The sequence below is a fragment of the Haliotis rufescens genome, unplaced genomic scaffold (assembly GCF_023055435.1).
Source record: "Haliotis rufescens isolate VD_foot unplaced genomic scaffold, xgHalRufe1.0.p SCAF_4, whole genome shotgun sequence".
Lineage (NCBI taxonomy): Eukaryota > Metazoa > Mollusca > Gastropoda > Lepetellida > Haliotidae > Haliotis > Haliotis rufescens.
Genome location: NW_025964112.1, coordinates 38,276,810 through 38,294,808, shown reverse-complemented (window position 1 = coordinate 38,294,808; position 17,999 = coordinate 38,276,810). Strand labels below are relative to the sequence as shown.

The 17,999-nt window shown below is 38.0% G+C and overlaps 1 protein-coding gene across 3 annotated transcripts in view; it reads right to left on the bottom strand.

Annotated features, from left to right (window-relative positions):
* The window catches only part of LOC124134678 (CLIP-associating protein 1-like), a 154,423-nt gene extending 139,840 nt beyond the window's left edge, over nt 1-14,583 (bottom strand). For all 3 annotated transcript variants that reach the window (XM_046499641.2, XM_048382546.1, XM_048382548.1), the window contains exons 1-2: nt 14,547-14,583; nt 8,954-9,288 (exon numbers count right to left, since the gene is read on the bottom strand). In XM_046499641.2, the coding sequence (XP_046355597.1) occupies nt 8,954-9,133 (180 nt within the window). In that variant the 5' untranslated portion in view covers nt 9,134-9,288; nt 14,547-14,583. The remainder of the gene's footprint in view (nt 1-8,953; nt 9,289-14,546) is intronic.
* Between the last annotated feature and the right edge of the window lie 3,416 nt (nt 14,584-17,999).

Genomic DNA, 17,999 nt, shown 5'->3' with positions numbered 1-17,999 from the left:
ATGAAGATTTCAGCCCTTTTGAACATGCCATCGCACCATCATGCGCGGCTTAGATCCATCACTGTGTATATAAAGCAATGTTGCATCATGACTCATAGGACGGGTGCAGTGACAACACCAAACAACTCAATTCACAGATATTCATTTCTTCTGAAAGGGCATGCATGCTGAGAATTATACAGAAACATAGATATGATGCTCCAGGAGCAAATACAGTTCCAGAAAAAGTCGTAGAAAGAAACAGTGCAACAAGCCTCCAATGTCACAGATGATGAGTCATCAAATCTTGGTCAAGGGAGGTTACACAATCAGTTTAATCCACCTTCTCATGTCCAGACTGGCCATTAGATCACTCTGATTGGGTCATGGCCAGGTCACTGACCTAAGGTCACTTAGGGAGCCGTTCAAAAGCTCTGTGTGGGATAAATATTCCTTTGGTCTTGAGACATACCCACAAATCCCCAAAAATTAATTGTGAAAATGTTGACACCCTCAGAGAGTTTCTTTTGTCAAGTGAGTCTTACTTCGCAAAGATTAAAAAACTGGAGATTTTGGTGTGTCAAGTCGACTGATTTTCACTCAACTTATTTTTACAGCTATAAAGGAGATATCGTTCATTTTCACAGACAAATATTATGATCAGAGCTGTATTTTTTATTGACTGAAATGAAAATCCCCTGAAAAGTTTTGTGTTGAGAGATGGTGAAGTTGACCCAGCTACCCCTCAGATATTTATCCTGCACTGAACACATCATGTGCTCCCATCATGACCTATATGACCATACAAGCTTCAGATATAAGGACAAACAAGACAGACCCCCAGCATGCTCCAGATGACTCTGTCAATACATGCCTTGACACTATTCCGTGACCATTCAACATAGAAAACATATACATCTATTCACCTATTTCTATATCGAAATGTGGGCATGTCAATCACACAAAGTAGCCATGAGGAATGGACAAATAAACAGCCTTGATGACCACCTACAGCTTAATGGGGCAGCCTTTATGTACAGGTCAGCGATAGTGTGATTTTATCAAGCCTATCATGCCTAACACTGATATCATGGACACTTTCAGTGCCAGTGGTCTCAACCCTATAAGCCTGGGTGGGCCACAGTGTATACCAAACATGCACAATACACATGTCAAAACCATATCAGGGACGTTGCTGGAGGCAAATGGCATTAGGATATTTCCATGATCTTGTCAAGATTACAAAGGACATTCTGCTGTATCCATTGTATCATTAATGCCATATTTGAAAAAAATCTTAAAGACATTTTGGGTGACAATCAGTCAATGTCCGAGAAAATTAATCAATCTGAAATCCTGCATACGCTTAAACAAAACATTAACCCACAATTTGGTTCACAATGTTATCATAATCAAATATTTATATATTCAATATTCAATAAGCATGAAAAGAAATTCTTCCAAAGCAGAAAGTTTGGAGATATGTTTGGTGATTGTGAGAATTAGGATTACACTGCTTAAAAGTTAGTTTTGTTAGGATGTCTGATTGTTGTATATCACGCACTCAGCAATGTTCCAGATATATGGTGGTGGTCTGTAAGTAATGAAGTCTGGGCCAGACAATCCAGTGATTGATTTCATGAGCATCGATCCATGCAATTGGGATATGATGACGTGCAACCACCAAGTCAGAGAGCCTGACCACCCGACCCTGTTTGTCGCCTCTTACGACAAGCATAGTTGCCTGTTGCAAGCATGGGTTGCTGAAAACTTATTCTCTACCCAGATCTTCATGGGTCTAAAAGTTACAGAACATGCTAAACAGAATGACAAAGGGGCACAGACTTTATATATGTGCAAAAAAATAAGTGCAGTGGGCCTGACACACAGAAGAGCATAATCAGTTTCCGACACACAACCAGCAGATCCTGGCACCATAAAGGGAAGCAACTCTGCACAACACGATGAGACGCCTTGGATCAATGACCCACCCATGCCCCAGGTTTTGTTGAACTCAGGTTTTTAATTTACAAATATCCTGATTTTTTAATCAAGGCAACACAGTCTGCATCTGGCACGAATTGTCCACAGAAATCCGCTGCTGCTGGAGAATAGACACGGCTTAACACAGGTCAGTCTGACAGAGACTGCACTAGGAGACAGCTGTGTTTATAGCCATCTCCAATACAAGCATGTGACAATGGAGTCACATTTCCTTACAATACCCAACACAATATTGTGTATCACTTAATGAGCAAATAACTGCTTGCCAATATATGTATGATATTAAATCACAAATGTTTCCAGTTCATCAAATTCCATCACATCAATCGGGTGTGGACATTCTTAAACAACCATTACTACTTCACACAATGTTTACAATAATTCAAACAGTTTTGTAAAATATATGAAGCATACGGTCTGGGATTTTGACACAACAAAACAATTCTCAATTCATTAGAAGAGTTGGTGATTTAACAATCAACACTCAACATTCTTTACTACACAAACTGAAATACTTATCTGCCAACAGATCATCTATATACAGTGTCTGAAATAACTGGCAGCCCACCTGCCCATGGCTGGTAACTTTTCTGTTGGGCTGCATGAAAGTTTCTTCCACCTGCCTGACTTTGGGGCAGATGTTAAGGCTACTTACATATTCAGTTGTATTATAACTCCTAGTAGATTCTCAAGTAATTTTTTATATTATTTCAACTGAATCAAGACGCAATGTGTCTCCTATTTTCTGCGATTTTTCAACGTTCATAATGTCTGAATGCGGGCAGGTAACTTTGAAGATGGGAAGGCAACATTTATGTGTCACCTGCCTGACTGTCTTGGGTTTTAAAACTGTTTCATACATATCTATCTATACATATCAGACAGTGATCAAAATAAGTGGGAGACTGAGGTCCTTGAGAGTTTGCTTCAATAGATTTTAAATCTAGGGATGCCATTAATCTCTAAATTTTACATCTTATCAAGAACCCATTGACTCACTGACTTTTAACATTAATGTAGACCCTTTAATGTTCATTCATAACGTCGAACAGAGGAACACCATCTATAGAAATGTTCAGGTTGATGGTGCTGACAAACAGTTCACTAATACAAGTACCTGTGAAAGGGTGGGTTATATGAGGTACTTGGCCACTCATCCAAGGGAAACTAACCTGGCTAGTACTGAAGGTATGCAGCTAGTACGTGTTACAGACTTACAGTGTACCCATATATCAAGGTCAGACACAGACACTTGGTTTGTCCAAGACTAGTAACAATCTTGAGGGACTTGCAGTTGCTTACTCTTGTTATTTTACACAAACAATTAAGCTGTAGACTAGCCTGTGACTTGTTGGATGTGACCAATGGTGTCTATGCATGTGTCATTATTCATCAAGGTGCTGTTAACACAAGCCATTTTCTCTGAGATAAAGTTAGGGTTGTGATATATTATGAGATGGAGATTTTTGTTTGTTGTTTGAAGCCACTCTCAACAACATTCCAGCTATATGACATCAGTCAGTAAATAATCAAGTCAGGACCAAACAATCCAGTGATTGATATGAGCAACAATCCCTGCTGTCAGGGTACAATGACACACCATCAAATAAGTCACTGAGCCTGGCCATCTGCATCTTCCAGAGGCAAGGAGATTAACTGACAAAAGGAGAGCTGCAGAAAAACTGCGTATTTGTGTGAAATACCCCAAAAAATATTCAAAACCCAATTATTTTCAATTAACTTGCGTACAGAAACGCATGCATTAAATGAAATACTTAAATGTATAAAAACAGTATGCGTAAATACCCAATGAAAATTTTTCAGCATGCGTACAAAGTACATTTCCAAACTACAATTACGAGCTAATTTACTTTCCGCGTCAAGCCTATATATCTAGAACAGTTAGCATGGTAATATACAGCTAAAACATTATTTCATTTTTTTTAATCTTAAAATGTTCACTCTTTGAGGAAAACCCCAATAGAGTTATGAATAGATGAGAAAAAATATTGGTTACCCAGTGAAAAATGTAATAACCCAATTAAAATAGAAACCCTAAACTCAATTGCTCAAAAGGTTATCTGGAGCTCTGCAAAAGTCATACTAGGCTGGAATCCCAGTGTTACATTTTGGCTAGGCTAACCAGTCTATGCATAGTCCAATCAAAATTGTGTAACAAAGTAGACATCTGGTTCATAAACAACATGGATTTCAACTTGCAGATTTAGGTCAACAGAAGGATTTGCAAAGTATGTGTACCATCAACTGGGCGACAACAGATATTTTCCAAATCTTTTCAGATTTTGATTATCAATTCGGTCTTGACTGAGTGCCGCCATTTTGTTTGAAGCAAAGGCAAGTGATATGACAGATGGAATCTGGTTGGTTAATAGGAGGGACATACAAGGGACCTAAGTCATAATAGCCAGTGGTGGAACTACAATCGAGCCTGGAAACCCCAGCGAAGTTCAGCAAGGGTGGAAACTGGACTTTTACCGTCAGTTAACACCCTTGCCTCGGGAAGATATACCATCCGATCCATAAGTCACTTCGTACAATCAGCATGGGGAACATTTCTAACCCCGAATCCAACCAGAGATGCAATGGCATGGGACTACTTCAACACAGTCAAACAGTTGACTAAGCAGGTGTTCCCTGCTTAGTGTTCCTAAGGCATGCCATGGATGACCATTCTCTTGTCCATTACTTCAATTTGACATCATATATATCATGTAGGCTGACAAGGCAAAAGGTTACCCAGCCCCTCAAGATAGCAACAAGCTTGAAATACAACAATGAACCACATAACCTGCAGTGAAGCAGGTGGAAGTGTCAGGATACTCCACATTAACAAGTTACCAACTACTTCTAATACATACAGGGGCCGACTTAAGATAGAAAACAAGCAACCACCTCCATACCATGTAGACGACACTATGTACTTGTCAGTGTTTTCTTCTCACAATGTCTCAAGCATGACAGGCAGCCTAAGAAATAACCACCTTCTTGATGTTTATCTTGTTTTCAGGAGATAATTAGCTCTTCTACTGCAGAAACCTTTGGCAGAGTCTAATTTTACGTTGGCTGATTGTCTGACTAAACTCACCTTAGTTTTATGCCTAAGAAATAACCACCTTCTTGATGTTTATCTTGTTTACAGGAGATAATTAGCTCTTCTACTGCAGAAACCTTTGGCAGAGTCTAATTTTACGTTCGCTGATTGTCTGACTAAACTCACCTTAGTTTTATGACTTTAACACCTATTTCCAGCTCACGTTAACCCCATATTGTACACATTAATATGCTGTATAATGTGCTGGTGACTTCCATCATTTCACACAGGTATACAAATGTAATCTACATAAATGTATTAGTCATGACTTAATTTTCTTCAACCCATACAATGATGATATAATGATGAACCACGATCAACATAATCATTCCCCTGTTCCCATGGTTGACTCAAGGATATTTCGGACATGGGCCCTATATCTGAACATTTCACATATTCAAGATGTACAACCTCATGGGCCATACAGTAACATGTGAAATGGGGGTTACAACTTAACACTAGCTGGCTAGTACAGATTTTCCCAATTCTCCATTGTTTTAACACAAGGGCAATTTATCTTACTCCAGCTAGTAAAGTTTTGAGTAAAGTTCCAAGCCCAAAAATGCCCCAATGCCTTTGAAAATGTGGGCCTTTTTTACAATTTCGAGGCTAAAAGCACAAGGGCCCCTTCTAGATGCAATTATTCCTGTTTTCCTAATACAATGACAGATCCTCAGTATTAAGCATGAGCACCCCTCCATCCCACACTTTCATCCCAGCAGCTGAATCTCAACACATTGAGCTTACTGAGCTTAGTACTGAATCCCTACTGAACAGATATGCAAAATTGTCTACAAGCAATATCTCATCTGAATGACTCAAGATCACTTAAGGTTTAAGGTATATGTAGTGCATGAGACTACCAAAGGGTCTGGTCAATGACCCCTGAGAACACAGTAGTGACGACCCTTCATGTCAGAGCAACATGCATTCCCTGGAGCTGTATTTGTCACCTGGCCCATCACTTGTTACATGTAATTGGCTGCTTGAAATGCTTAATTATTTTTGACAAAATGATCAATATTACATTAAGGAGAACATAAGCACCCCTTTAGCATGTTTAGGCTGTGACTTCCAACAAATGCCTCCGACATTAATCATTGGGGTATCAAACTTTATTATAAGTATCAAAAACATACAGCAGTACAGACATATCAACATGAGTTTAAGTGATGAGAACCCGGTTTTCCTGGGGTCATATTTCATACTCTCAAAGGAATACAGTGTGAAATACATACTTGAGTACTTCAGCTCAAGTGGTACTGAATCATCCATGTGTGTGGGCAGTATGGAAGCGTGGTGTACACACTCCTAATACCCATTAAGACTAGTTATTAGTAGTATTTAACAGGGATGGAAATTAACCAAGAACGACGACTAGCCCAAATAGTGATAACATATAGCAATACTCCCCTAAAATATTTGAAGTTCTACTCGCCGTTCGAGAACCTATAGCCTCGACAACTTATCCAGGAAAACCGGGTTCTCATCACTTAAACTCATGTTGATATGTCTGTACTGCTGTATGTTTTTGCTTGCGAATTTTCCAACCTTTTTCATCAAAACGAAATCAGCATTTCAACTTTGGCATTGACCATGGTGAATAGAATGGATATTTATTTCAATTTCCTATGAACCATGCATCATCCATTGCACTGATAACAGACATGAGAATGAGACATGGGTGTGAAAATGAGGCAATATCCAAATGGTTCACAGACAAGCAAACACAGCATATATATATATATATATGTCAGAAAACATCTTGCATCATCTATTATAAAAGGATACTGTGATGTATGTATTGTACTTTCAAAAAGTACCATAACTATTGTGTCCCAATTTCTGCTTCATAGTTAGCTGGTCATATTTCATGGGATTAAGGAATTTATTGATCGTATCAGCAAATGTGTGCATGGATAAAATACAGTATCGCCATACGGTTACATCCCTATATAGATTTTAAAACAAAGTACCCAAGAGGATGACAATCACTGAACCAGCTAGTCCAACCAGGTGCTGCTGACAGTGTCAGACATCATTCAAAACCCATCTTTGACAGTAAAAACTCCAAAATTAGTCTCATTAAGGCAATGTTTTTGTCAAACACCAAACCTCGTTATTAACTTGATATTGTACCACTGATGGCTTAAAATGTCTGCACACTGCATATGCATCTGTCGATCAGTGTTCATGAAATCAATGTTGAGTGACACTAGTAACAGATGCTGTTTGTCAGTCGGTGTTGACAATCACGTATTCAAAGTCGCTGCATCAGGTGGTGCTATCCATGTCATGTTCTTGTCATGTTCTTGTCATGTTCTTGTATTAGTTCTAATGTTCATATGTGTCAAAAATGCATATAATGTGCATGTATAATACTATAATGGCCACTTACCTTTCTTATGCATACTACTCAACTTGTGATAGGGAAAATCATTCTATTTAAATATCCACTTGACATATGAGAATCAGTTCTGTGTATTACGGAGAGATAAAATATCCCTATCACAGGTGGAGTAGTATGTATACAAAACAATTACATCACTGTTGAAATACTGTTATTTGCATTCAGAATTCATATTCATATAATTATTTACAAATTAATTACAGTAATCAGAGCTTCAGATTGACGTGCATGCAACCCATCAACAAACTGGCCAGGTTGCAGAAAAATCATCTGACCATAGGACTCCAAATTCAAAATTTCTCTTATTTAAGTGCCAATAACTTGGTTACATCCACAATGCCAAGTCGTTGTGTCACCTTTGAAACTAGCATGATACGATAACCGATACACTTAATTTGGCATCTATTCACATTTAGCCCTGTATCCATTGTCAATGTTGATCTTGCATCGATATCATAAGCAAGTACAAACTATTTTTTCAATTCCACGTAACTTTCTCGGTCACCTTTCGGATACAAAACTGGCCTGTTAACGGCGTTAGAAATTTACACAAGTCCTGTAGTCCTTACCAAACAGCCCAATACTTAAGGTATCATGAGGACAAGTAGAAATTTGCCATTTTTAGTTGTTTTTTCTAATTGCTACTTTTTACCGCTGCCAATAACAAGACTGACCAGCTTTTTCTGCCTGTAATAATACAGTATGTACACTGTGTTTCTTATTATATTCTCATACAGAACAGTTGACTTGACTCATGCGTCATATTGATAGGTATAAGTCAGTTGTCCTTCTTTAGCTTTTATATGAGAGAGTCCATGGACACAAAGTGTTGTATATGCAGTATCAAGGTATGTATCGTATCATGGCTTCTGTATCGCGACATCCCTAATGGCAATGTTAAAGTAAGACCTGGTGCCTGAAGGGCACGCTCACAAATGACATTCTGTTCAATAAAATACTGTATGGCAAGTTTTATTATCTTGTGAAGCCATTGATCCATGTGCTTTCATACAAGAAAAGGAGGAGACCATAAACAAGCAACCAGAATTTCAAATTAGCTGTTTCTCATTTTATTGAAAAGTATTCTCTCGTAGGGCACACTTTACTCACCAAAGCACACCTAAACATCCATAAAAGGAGTGCCCTGTGGCACAATTGAAAAGGAATGCATTTCTATCCCCAGACTCATACTGTTTTATATATAGAAGAAATGGAGGGTACCTATTTCAGGAGCCGGTGGCCCATGTCACAGTCAATCTGAAGCCCTGAGTGATGTTTTAGCATTACAAAAAGTATGGTTGATTACTTGAAAATGATCGTCATATATTTTTAAATAACAAGGCCCATTTTAATTGATAAACAATGGTAAAAATGTTAACGTGTTGGATTGTCATCAGTAAAAAAGGATGAACTGTTTTAGATTCTTGACGTAAGAATAAACGACATACCTTGTAGTTGCTGCAGTTGACCCATCCTGTTAATCCTTCGATAAACTTGTCAATATCCTCACATACAAGCGAGCTACCCGGGTCGCTCAAATATGGCACAAGCTCGGTATGAACAAGAAAACGCTTCTTCGTATCCTGTGTACTCACATTTGGCATAAAATCGTTAAGATCCGTTGCCATATTTTATAACCTATTTTCCTTCCAACTGGCTTGCACCAGCTCAGTGAAGTAAATACTTCTCCCCGTCTAGCTAAGAAAGGAATTAATGAACAGATCACTCCTCAAACTTAGCATCCAATGTCTGGCTGGTAATTTGTCATCCAACTTCACTCTACCTGCAATGAGAAAAAGAAGACAGTCAACACTACTGTGCTATTCGGTGACTAACCATATTGACACATTGAAAACAACAATTTACATACAAAGTTCACAGATGTCATGGCAACTTGTAAAAGGTCATAGAGATTGTACAAAACACTTTCTAGAACACAAAAACGTTTTCACTTCACACCAATGTTATGTTAACATATGTTGTTTTTTACATGTTGTTGACACACCATAACCTTAAAATAGTTCTCCGAGAACAAACATTCTATGTATATCAAAATGAAAGTTAAAAATGCATTACACATCCTTGAAAAATGCCACAAGTCAAAGCTGTTTCTCCCCACAACATTTCTATATACATGCTAAATGGGAGCAATCAAAATGCTCTCAGCATCAGAAAATAAAACAGAACTAGTTTAAATCTATTTTAATTTGAATGTCCATTATATCTTTGATTGCAGATACGAAAAAAACTGCAAAAATCAGTTAAAAACATAACTGTTATCATTTTACATAATGCATTGCCTACTGCAATGTGTCTTCTCTCACAAGTGTAAATACATACAAATGTGACTGCAAAATTTAAAAAAAACAATCTTGCAATCTTAGCATTTATTTTTTCCACTGAACATGCACTGTCCAAACACTGTTTGTGAACTATTACATATAATAAGTTAGCATGGGGAGGTGAGGAGAAATTGTGTTTAACATCGCATTCAAGACTATTGCTCGTACATAGCGATGTGCATGCCTGTGTTGTGTGCAGCTGCATGTACTATACCGGACTAATGCTGGTCTTACAGAGCTAGACAAGACATAGTATGAATACCCCAGCGGTAGAAACTATCATCTTTGGTCCACTATTGGCAAGGACAATAGGACTAGTGCCAATTTCAAACGCTGATACCCCATTTTGACACAGTACACTGACTCAGAGCCAACCAGTCCTTGTTTTATCCCCTTAATGCCAAGCACCAGGCAAGATAACAGCAAGTACCATCTCAAAACGTATTTGGTATGACGCTGCAGGTGATTGAACCACCAACCTGCCGCTCTCCAGACAGATGCTCTACCCACTAAACCATGGAAGCAATATACAAGACATAAAATGTGTGGCCATATCATGATGACCAATAACCCATTGTGTGACCATCCATATTGTATGGGTACTATGACACATCATGCACACTAACTAGGTCACAGTAGAACGTTGGTCTCATCCAAGTATGTCTCTGCAGCCATATGGTTCGGCACTGGCAGTATAACTTTCAAAAACCATACACCATTTTCATAAGAATCAAAATATGATTAATATAAGTACTAAAACAAGATTTGCTGTTCCAAGCCATCAACACTGGTATAGCCTTTGCCTATGGGTCGACTTAATATAAGTCTGAAACACCAACAATCAAAAGTAATATGCACGATAAGAGACTGGGCATGGCAAAACAAGCAACGCCATGGATGTGACCTACATGACAAGGGAATGCAACACTGCCTTAGTTCAATTAGTAATTAGGCTTGACACATGGCAGTACACTTCTCATTGCAACATACTGAAGTACACAAGCAATTACACTGATACATATGTAACATATGTTAAAGGCCAAAACGCAAGAAATTGTGTTGCAGCCTTTAAGGATATACTAAACTGACATTTCAGTATTCATCCCTTTTCATCCTCAAATAAACATTTCTGACATATTTTATTCTCATTTTCATCATGACTGGTAAAATACTTATCATAAGCTGCACAGTCAACATTGTTGTATTTCCTTTGAAGAAATGAGACATAAACAAGCAAGTTTTAAAGACAGAAAACAACCTTGACACAAACTGTTTATTTGAGCCTGAAATGGCTCCTGTTACTTAGTTCTCTCTAGCTCGTCACACTTTTATGGGACAACATATCACTATCTTCTTACCATGCTTACAGCAACATCCAAATGTAACACTAAACAGATATCTGAGAGTCCCTTCTGTCACAGCTAGAGCCGACACTTCTTACATGTCAATGAACATGAAAAGCACACTATGGTGACAGTCATGGCTAACAATTTGTTTTTAGCAAATGATAACTTTATTGTGATCACCTCACAAAAAAACAGATTGTGATATCTACCTGCCATTTCATAAAATGTCTCACACTCATTTTAACATAATCATGATAATATATATATATTCTGTACTTCAAATGAAACCTTTCACACTACCTTAATCAATAATCATGTTAAGTGTGATTTGCTGATGGAAATGGGAAGCTCAGTGATAGTATTGCAATTGCAGAATATCATCTTCCTGAAGTCATGGGTTTGATTCCCACAAAGTTTGGGGCCCACTCACCAAACTAACCATCAGTTGATAACACAACCTACTATCGATGATGTCACCGCAGCGTTAGAAATTGGCACTAGTTCTATAGTCCTTGCCAAACTGCCCAGTAGTTAAGGTATCATAAGGACAAGTAGAAATTTGCCCTTTTTTAGTTTTTAAGGGTTTTGCTATATGTTATCATTATAAGGACTTGATATTATTCTGTACCTTCAAGTGGTATTTCAATAGCTGTAGCCCATGGCAATATTGGCTAATATATTGTAGGGCTGCAACGATACAGGAAGGTCACGATACGATACGCATCTCGATATTCTGGTCACGATACGATACGTATCTCGATACGCAATGATAAAAAAACAAGACTTAAAGCATGTCAAGATCGAAACCTTTCATGATTTTGGAACAGTCAAAATTATTTTATAATAACAAGACTACTGAAGTTGTTCAGCTTCAAAGTGGAACTTTCTCTAACTTTCTTTCAACACAATTCAAAGTTCAAACACCAGAAAATAAATAATGTACAACTTCAAAGAATTTTGATGCAATGGTCGAAGAAATTGTATCTGAAATTATTGTTTTATCAGGAATAATATATTCCAATATCGTGTTACCTTAGTTGCAGCTTTTACTATATATATATTTAAAATTATAAGAACCACAAGTGTAGCATTTTGGTACTGGTGATTGCTGTTGCAGGATATTTTTACGTATGGAACAATTTGACAAGTCACCCTAGAGACTTCCCTCGCTACATGTATTTCGATTGCGAAAACGTTATGTTGACATTTATTAGCCAAATTGCCACAAATATGACTTTTAACGAGTCAAAGTATGGCATTTTTAATATATGTATCCTTTCTCCAGCAACTTAAGTTCGTTTCAATGCGTCAAAAGCGGTAATCTGACCGATCTCTTCACACACTATTTCACATAACTTAATGAAAACAATATTAAAGGAAATTTTGAATAAAATTAATAAAATATATTACAAACACAAGTCCAGATATACAATGAACATGTTTTAATAAAAAAGATAGTATAATAATGGTATTGAATTGCGTACTTCAGTTCGGATTTGCTGACTGGTATTTTCGGTGTTATGCGCTGGCGGTGATCAGCTGATAATGTTTTTGGAGATGGGGAAAAACACCTGTCAGTGTAAAACCTGAGCTTATTAAAAATGTAAGATTAGTACGTTTTTTGGAGCCATGCGTTACCGCACGCTATAACCAAGTTAGCGATTTATTGAAATGCACAATAGTAAGGAAACGCTGTACTTGAGATTTGTGTTCCGTATCGTGGCGTATCGATAAATTGGCCCACGTTTATCATATATCGTATCGTGGGTCAAGTATCGCGCTGCATCGGAATATCTGTGTATCTTTCACCCTTAATATATTGGCAAGTGAACAATCCCAATAAGCACCCCTTCTGATTGATCAGAGTACACACAACTTACTTATTCGAGTATAATAATATTAATACGCACTCATGTGTTATGTATACCCTTAATTATGGGCAATTCAATTCTGGAAAAAATATATCTCTTGTATGTAATACGCACAGACTTTTTCTTTAGTAGTATCATTTCAGGCAGTCGTATATATATATATAGGACTGTCATGATCTGTCATCGGAAATAGAACATCAATAAATCTGCATTAAATTACGCAAATTAACCCCTCTCTTACACTGTTTAACTAAGTGTTCATTGTATATCTGGACTTATGTTTGTAATCTATTTTAATAATTTTATTCAAAATTTCATTCAAGAATCTTTCAATTCTGGTTTTTTTTCACTAAAATAATATTCCAATATGCGCCCCTATTTCTAATTTTGAGAGCACCCTGGGGGTTTATTACGTCGAATATGGTAAATATAATAACTAAATATGACTGTATGTATGAAAGAAGGGCTGGGACGGTTAGCTCTGGTATGACCTGGGTACCAACAGGACTACCAGATCCCTTGGTTAGTCATGAGACATACTGTTAAATGCCAAAACATCACTATAACTCCATATTTACAATACAAGTCACTAATGTTCGCATTTCTTTCTGATGTTTATAAATTTGTATAAAAATACAGCTTCAGTCAACTTAAGTCTACGCATAACCAGATTGTTTCATATGTGTATCTTGATACATTTTGCCAGGGCTCCAGAAAAAAACACCATTCCCAATTGGATATTATGTACCCCGCTCTTGAGATCTACAGCAGGTACCCAGGTAGGGTCGGGTATTAAGGGTTCTGGTAACAGGGGGTAGGGTACCCCCTAGTAACTCTGGACTTATCCCAGCCGTATATGAAAGGCATTTAATTTGGTTCATAGTTGGCAGTAGCCTTCAACTGTCCATGCATAGATTCTACACATCAAATTTTGTCATAAAAGAGACAAAAATAAATACCATAAATAATGAATAACATTATTGCCTACCCCTCATTATTGCCCATCACACAAAAAGCACTACTCCAGTTATGCGGATACAAGAAAGGAGATCTGCATTTTACATCAGCTGCATCCAAAAAACTGTTAAACAGGTTGCTGATCGTGGTTAGCGATGGAGAAGAAATTTGAGATCAAATGGCCTACACCCAATGTGCATTTTACGTATTCGCGTTTAAATTGTAGCCATTGGTGTCAGAATCTGTACGTAACCAACATAAGTAACACTGAACCCAAATCTGCTTCAAATCCTCCGTGGATGTCAGACTGCATAATCGGGCATAACAATGTCAGCTTTGTTTTTCTTACGATTGCCACCGAGTCGATAGTCTGATCGCGCTTGCAGGAACATCTCTATCATAAATCCCCCATGTCTGTGCAATTGTATATGTCATTATATGAGAATCGTGAATGTCCCGTTACCCACAACCACCAAGATAGCAGGTGATTATTAATCTATGTTGGATTAAACGCTCCGTACTCACCACCTTAGACATCGCATGCCGCCATGTTGAATATCATTTTGAATGGATGACGTCACGATATCGCAAAGTCTCGTCTACGCTGAGTCCATAGCAAAGATGGGAGTGGGGTTCCATTCTACAATGTGTTCATTTTAGCATTGAAGTACGTCGACAATATTACATTTGTAAATAAATACAAACTCATTTTGTATTACACATTATCATTCTACAAGGTGGCTTCTTGTAATTTCAATGCGTCAGCTACAATTCTCGTTCTTGTGAAGTGGGCCTATTTAGGGAATGGGCTGACCACTGATAGATCTATAACCTGGCCCAGCTGACATAAATAAAAAATATCTTTTAAAAGTTGTTTGTCTCCTTATGTGTTCTTAAATCGTGTTTACATGTTGTTGTTTTAAATGACGACTGAACCGGGACATATTCTTTGAGTACGTCTAACAATACACAGATCGTTTGGTGTCTCCAACTACAATAAAATAGACATGTGGAAAATATAGATTCGAAATGCGCGAGTGAATGTTGTTTTACGGAAAAAAATCAGCAATGTTCTAAATTGGTCATGGTGGCTTTTACCAAATCAAGTCTAGGTCAGGCAACGAGTGGTTGACAGCATGAGCAAGGGGCCCGCGCAGTGGCATGCAAATAACGGGGTCTACATGTACATCGTCACAACCTGATCCTCTCTTTAATCGGATCTTGGGACACGCAGGTTCATTCTCATCTGGTGATCCCAGAGTGTTTACGATAAACGATATGAGAACAGATAAGGTCCTTCAAGGACAAGATATCACAGACGGCTGTGTTATCACATGTGTTTAAATACAGACAGGGTTGTTTCCATAATTGTACACTGATATCATGCACGTAATGACGAAAGTATGCGCGAGTTACTTAAAATTATGTGCTAATAAAAAGATGAATTCGTATTGAATGCAACAGCCTCCGTGGTGAAGTGGACAGAGCGTCTGCCCGGAGAGCGGAAGGTCGGTGGTTCGAACCCCTGGGCGCGCCATACCAAAAGATGGTACTTGATGAGAAGGGCAGGTCGGCTCGGAGGCAGCATTTGAGAGGTATATCCATGTTAAACTGCGGCATGGTATCTCAATGGGCTAGCACTATTGTCATAAAGTAATGAATGAATGCTGTTCAATAAGAATAGTAAGGCTGTTCGCCTTTTGCCGATGCCGTGTACATGTCGTGGTGTGTATTTTCGTTTGTCTGCCATTCCGTTGCCGGTTCGACAGTTGTATGCACCCGATTCATATTTAATATGTAACCACGCGCAAACTGCCATGCCTTGCCTATGATGATGAACTAACTGCCATTACATTATCTTGAATGACCACGGAGACTTCTTCGTCTTCTTTTCAACTATAAAACCGGCATTCATCCGGACTAGCACGCACGCACACATGCATGCATGGTCGCTACATAAGAGCAATATAATCTTGAACGTGCAGTCGTTGTTAAAGTGAAACATCAGCTATGATAATGACTATACAACGATTTCTTTATACGCGCACACGTAGGTCAGGTTCGCTTTGTAAATGTACACCAAATTAGCAATGTAGATTATGTACATATTCATAGAAAATAATGTTTTGATATCATGTTATGGTAATTCACTATACGCTAGTATCGAGTAGCTCGGGCCTTACCGCAAACACATATATTCTGTTTGCCGCGTGCATGTTTCGCTAATCTGTTGTAGATCTATTGCCAGTTGTAATTGGTAACACCCAAAAAGTAACTAAATTTAACTTAACGTCCTCCAACTAAGTCTCTTTAAAGATTAAAATATACAAAAAAAAGTATGTCTACACATTACCCGAATTGGAAATACATGAGCTTAGTGAATCACAGCTCAGATTAACTCGGAACCGTTTTCACTGCCGTGTCAAACGACCTCCATATAATGCATGTCACCGCGACCTGAATGCGTTTCATTTGTCTTCTTGGCATGTTTTAAATTCTGATATATTAATGTGTATTTCCGGGTCGAAATAGCAAATATTTAAAAAATATGTTACATATAATCCTCTTAAAGCTGCATATGGACACGTCCAGGAATGGGTATTCTACTTGTTTGTATCTATTGCCTGCTTCAGCCAACATTAAGCTTACTGCGTTTGGTTTATAGAAACCATGCGCAATATAATTAAGCACTTTCATTGTTTATTTTAAGCAAGTGACGTTGTTGTTTATATTTTTATGACAATATATCTGTTGATAAGTCGAATAGTGAAAAGAAAAAGTAAATATATTCGGAAATGCACTGTCGTGTTTACTGTTTAACTACGAGAAACAGTTTCCTGCTATATTATTTACTTTGTTTACACAAAATATATTTTGTATGTATGTGGTATCAACGTATACGAATCATTGGGGAAATGTGAATAATAATTACTTTTGCTAATATCTGTTTTCAGTGAGATTCGTCGCTGAAGGATGGGATTGAACTCATGCCGTCTGTAAGGCGTTATTTCGACTGATGGACGAGTCAGAACATGCGTAAGTTGAAATATCCGTCACGCTTTGAAGAGTTATCTCCCCTACATACCGGGACAGACGTCGCGTCAGAGATACACACAGGCTACGCGCGGGAGTCTATGTATTTCTTTTGATACTACATTTATCGCATCACCAGTATTTCAAGGAACTATTACCACAACCGAGGAAGAAATGAAAAAGTAGAAACGGGAACGATTAAGTGAAAATGTCTTTTGAGCTCATAGAAAGATGTTTTTGTTGAACCATGAAATAAGTTTAGCTAACACAACATGACAGCGCGGGCATTCTTTACATGTTTATAATCTGCACTGACGTAGTTCAGTCATCACCTTGCATTTCAATAAAACAGGAAAATTAATTTTCCAAGGTTTTAGCATTTTTTGCTCTTACTCGTCCACTCCAAATGTATAGAGTAAGGTTTTATTTAGATTTTTGTCGGAATAATAGTAAGATGTGAAGAATAGATAGAGAACAAATACGAAAACATTGATGCCTTACTAGGCGAGTGTAAAAACAGCGTATTTCACTTTTGTAAGACTGTGGCGGAGAAACAGAGATATTTGTCCACGGATATTATATAAATTATTGATTTAAAATAACAGTTATTTAACTCCACACGTAAGTTTATCTCCTAAATCTATTTCTGATTTGACGTGTGGCGTTTATCATGATATATCAACCACGCACCGTTTAGCAGTGGCGGATCCAGAGGGAGGTGCATGGTGTCATTCCAAATTTACTACCCGGGTACCAGTGCCGTAGCCAGCCGGGGGGGGGGGGGGGGGGGGGGATTGAATCATGAAAATACAAGTTGGGGATAAGTGATACTTGTACAAATATCCCCACCCCCCACCCACCCCTGTCAAAAAAGTTAACTACGGCCTTCAACCTCCAATTATCCGACACTACCAGGTACCCGCTGTTGGTCTCAAGGGTTGGGAA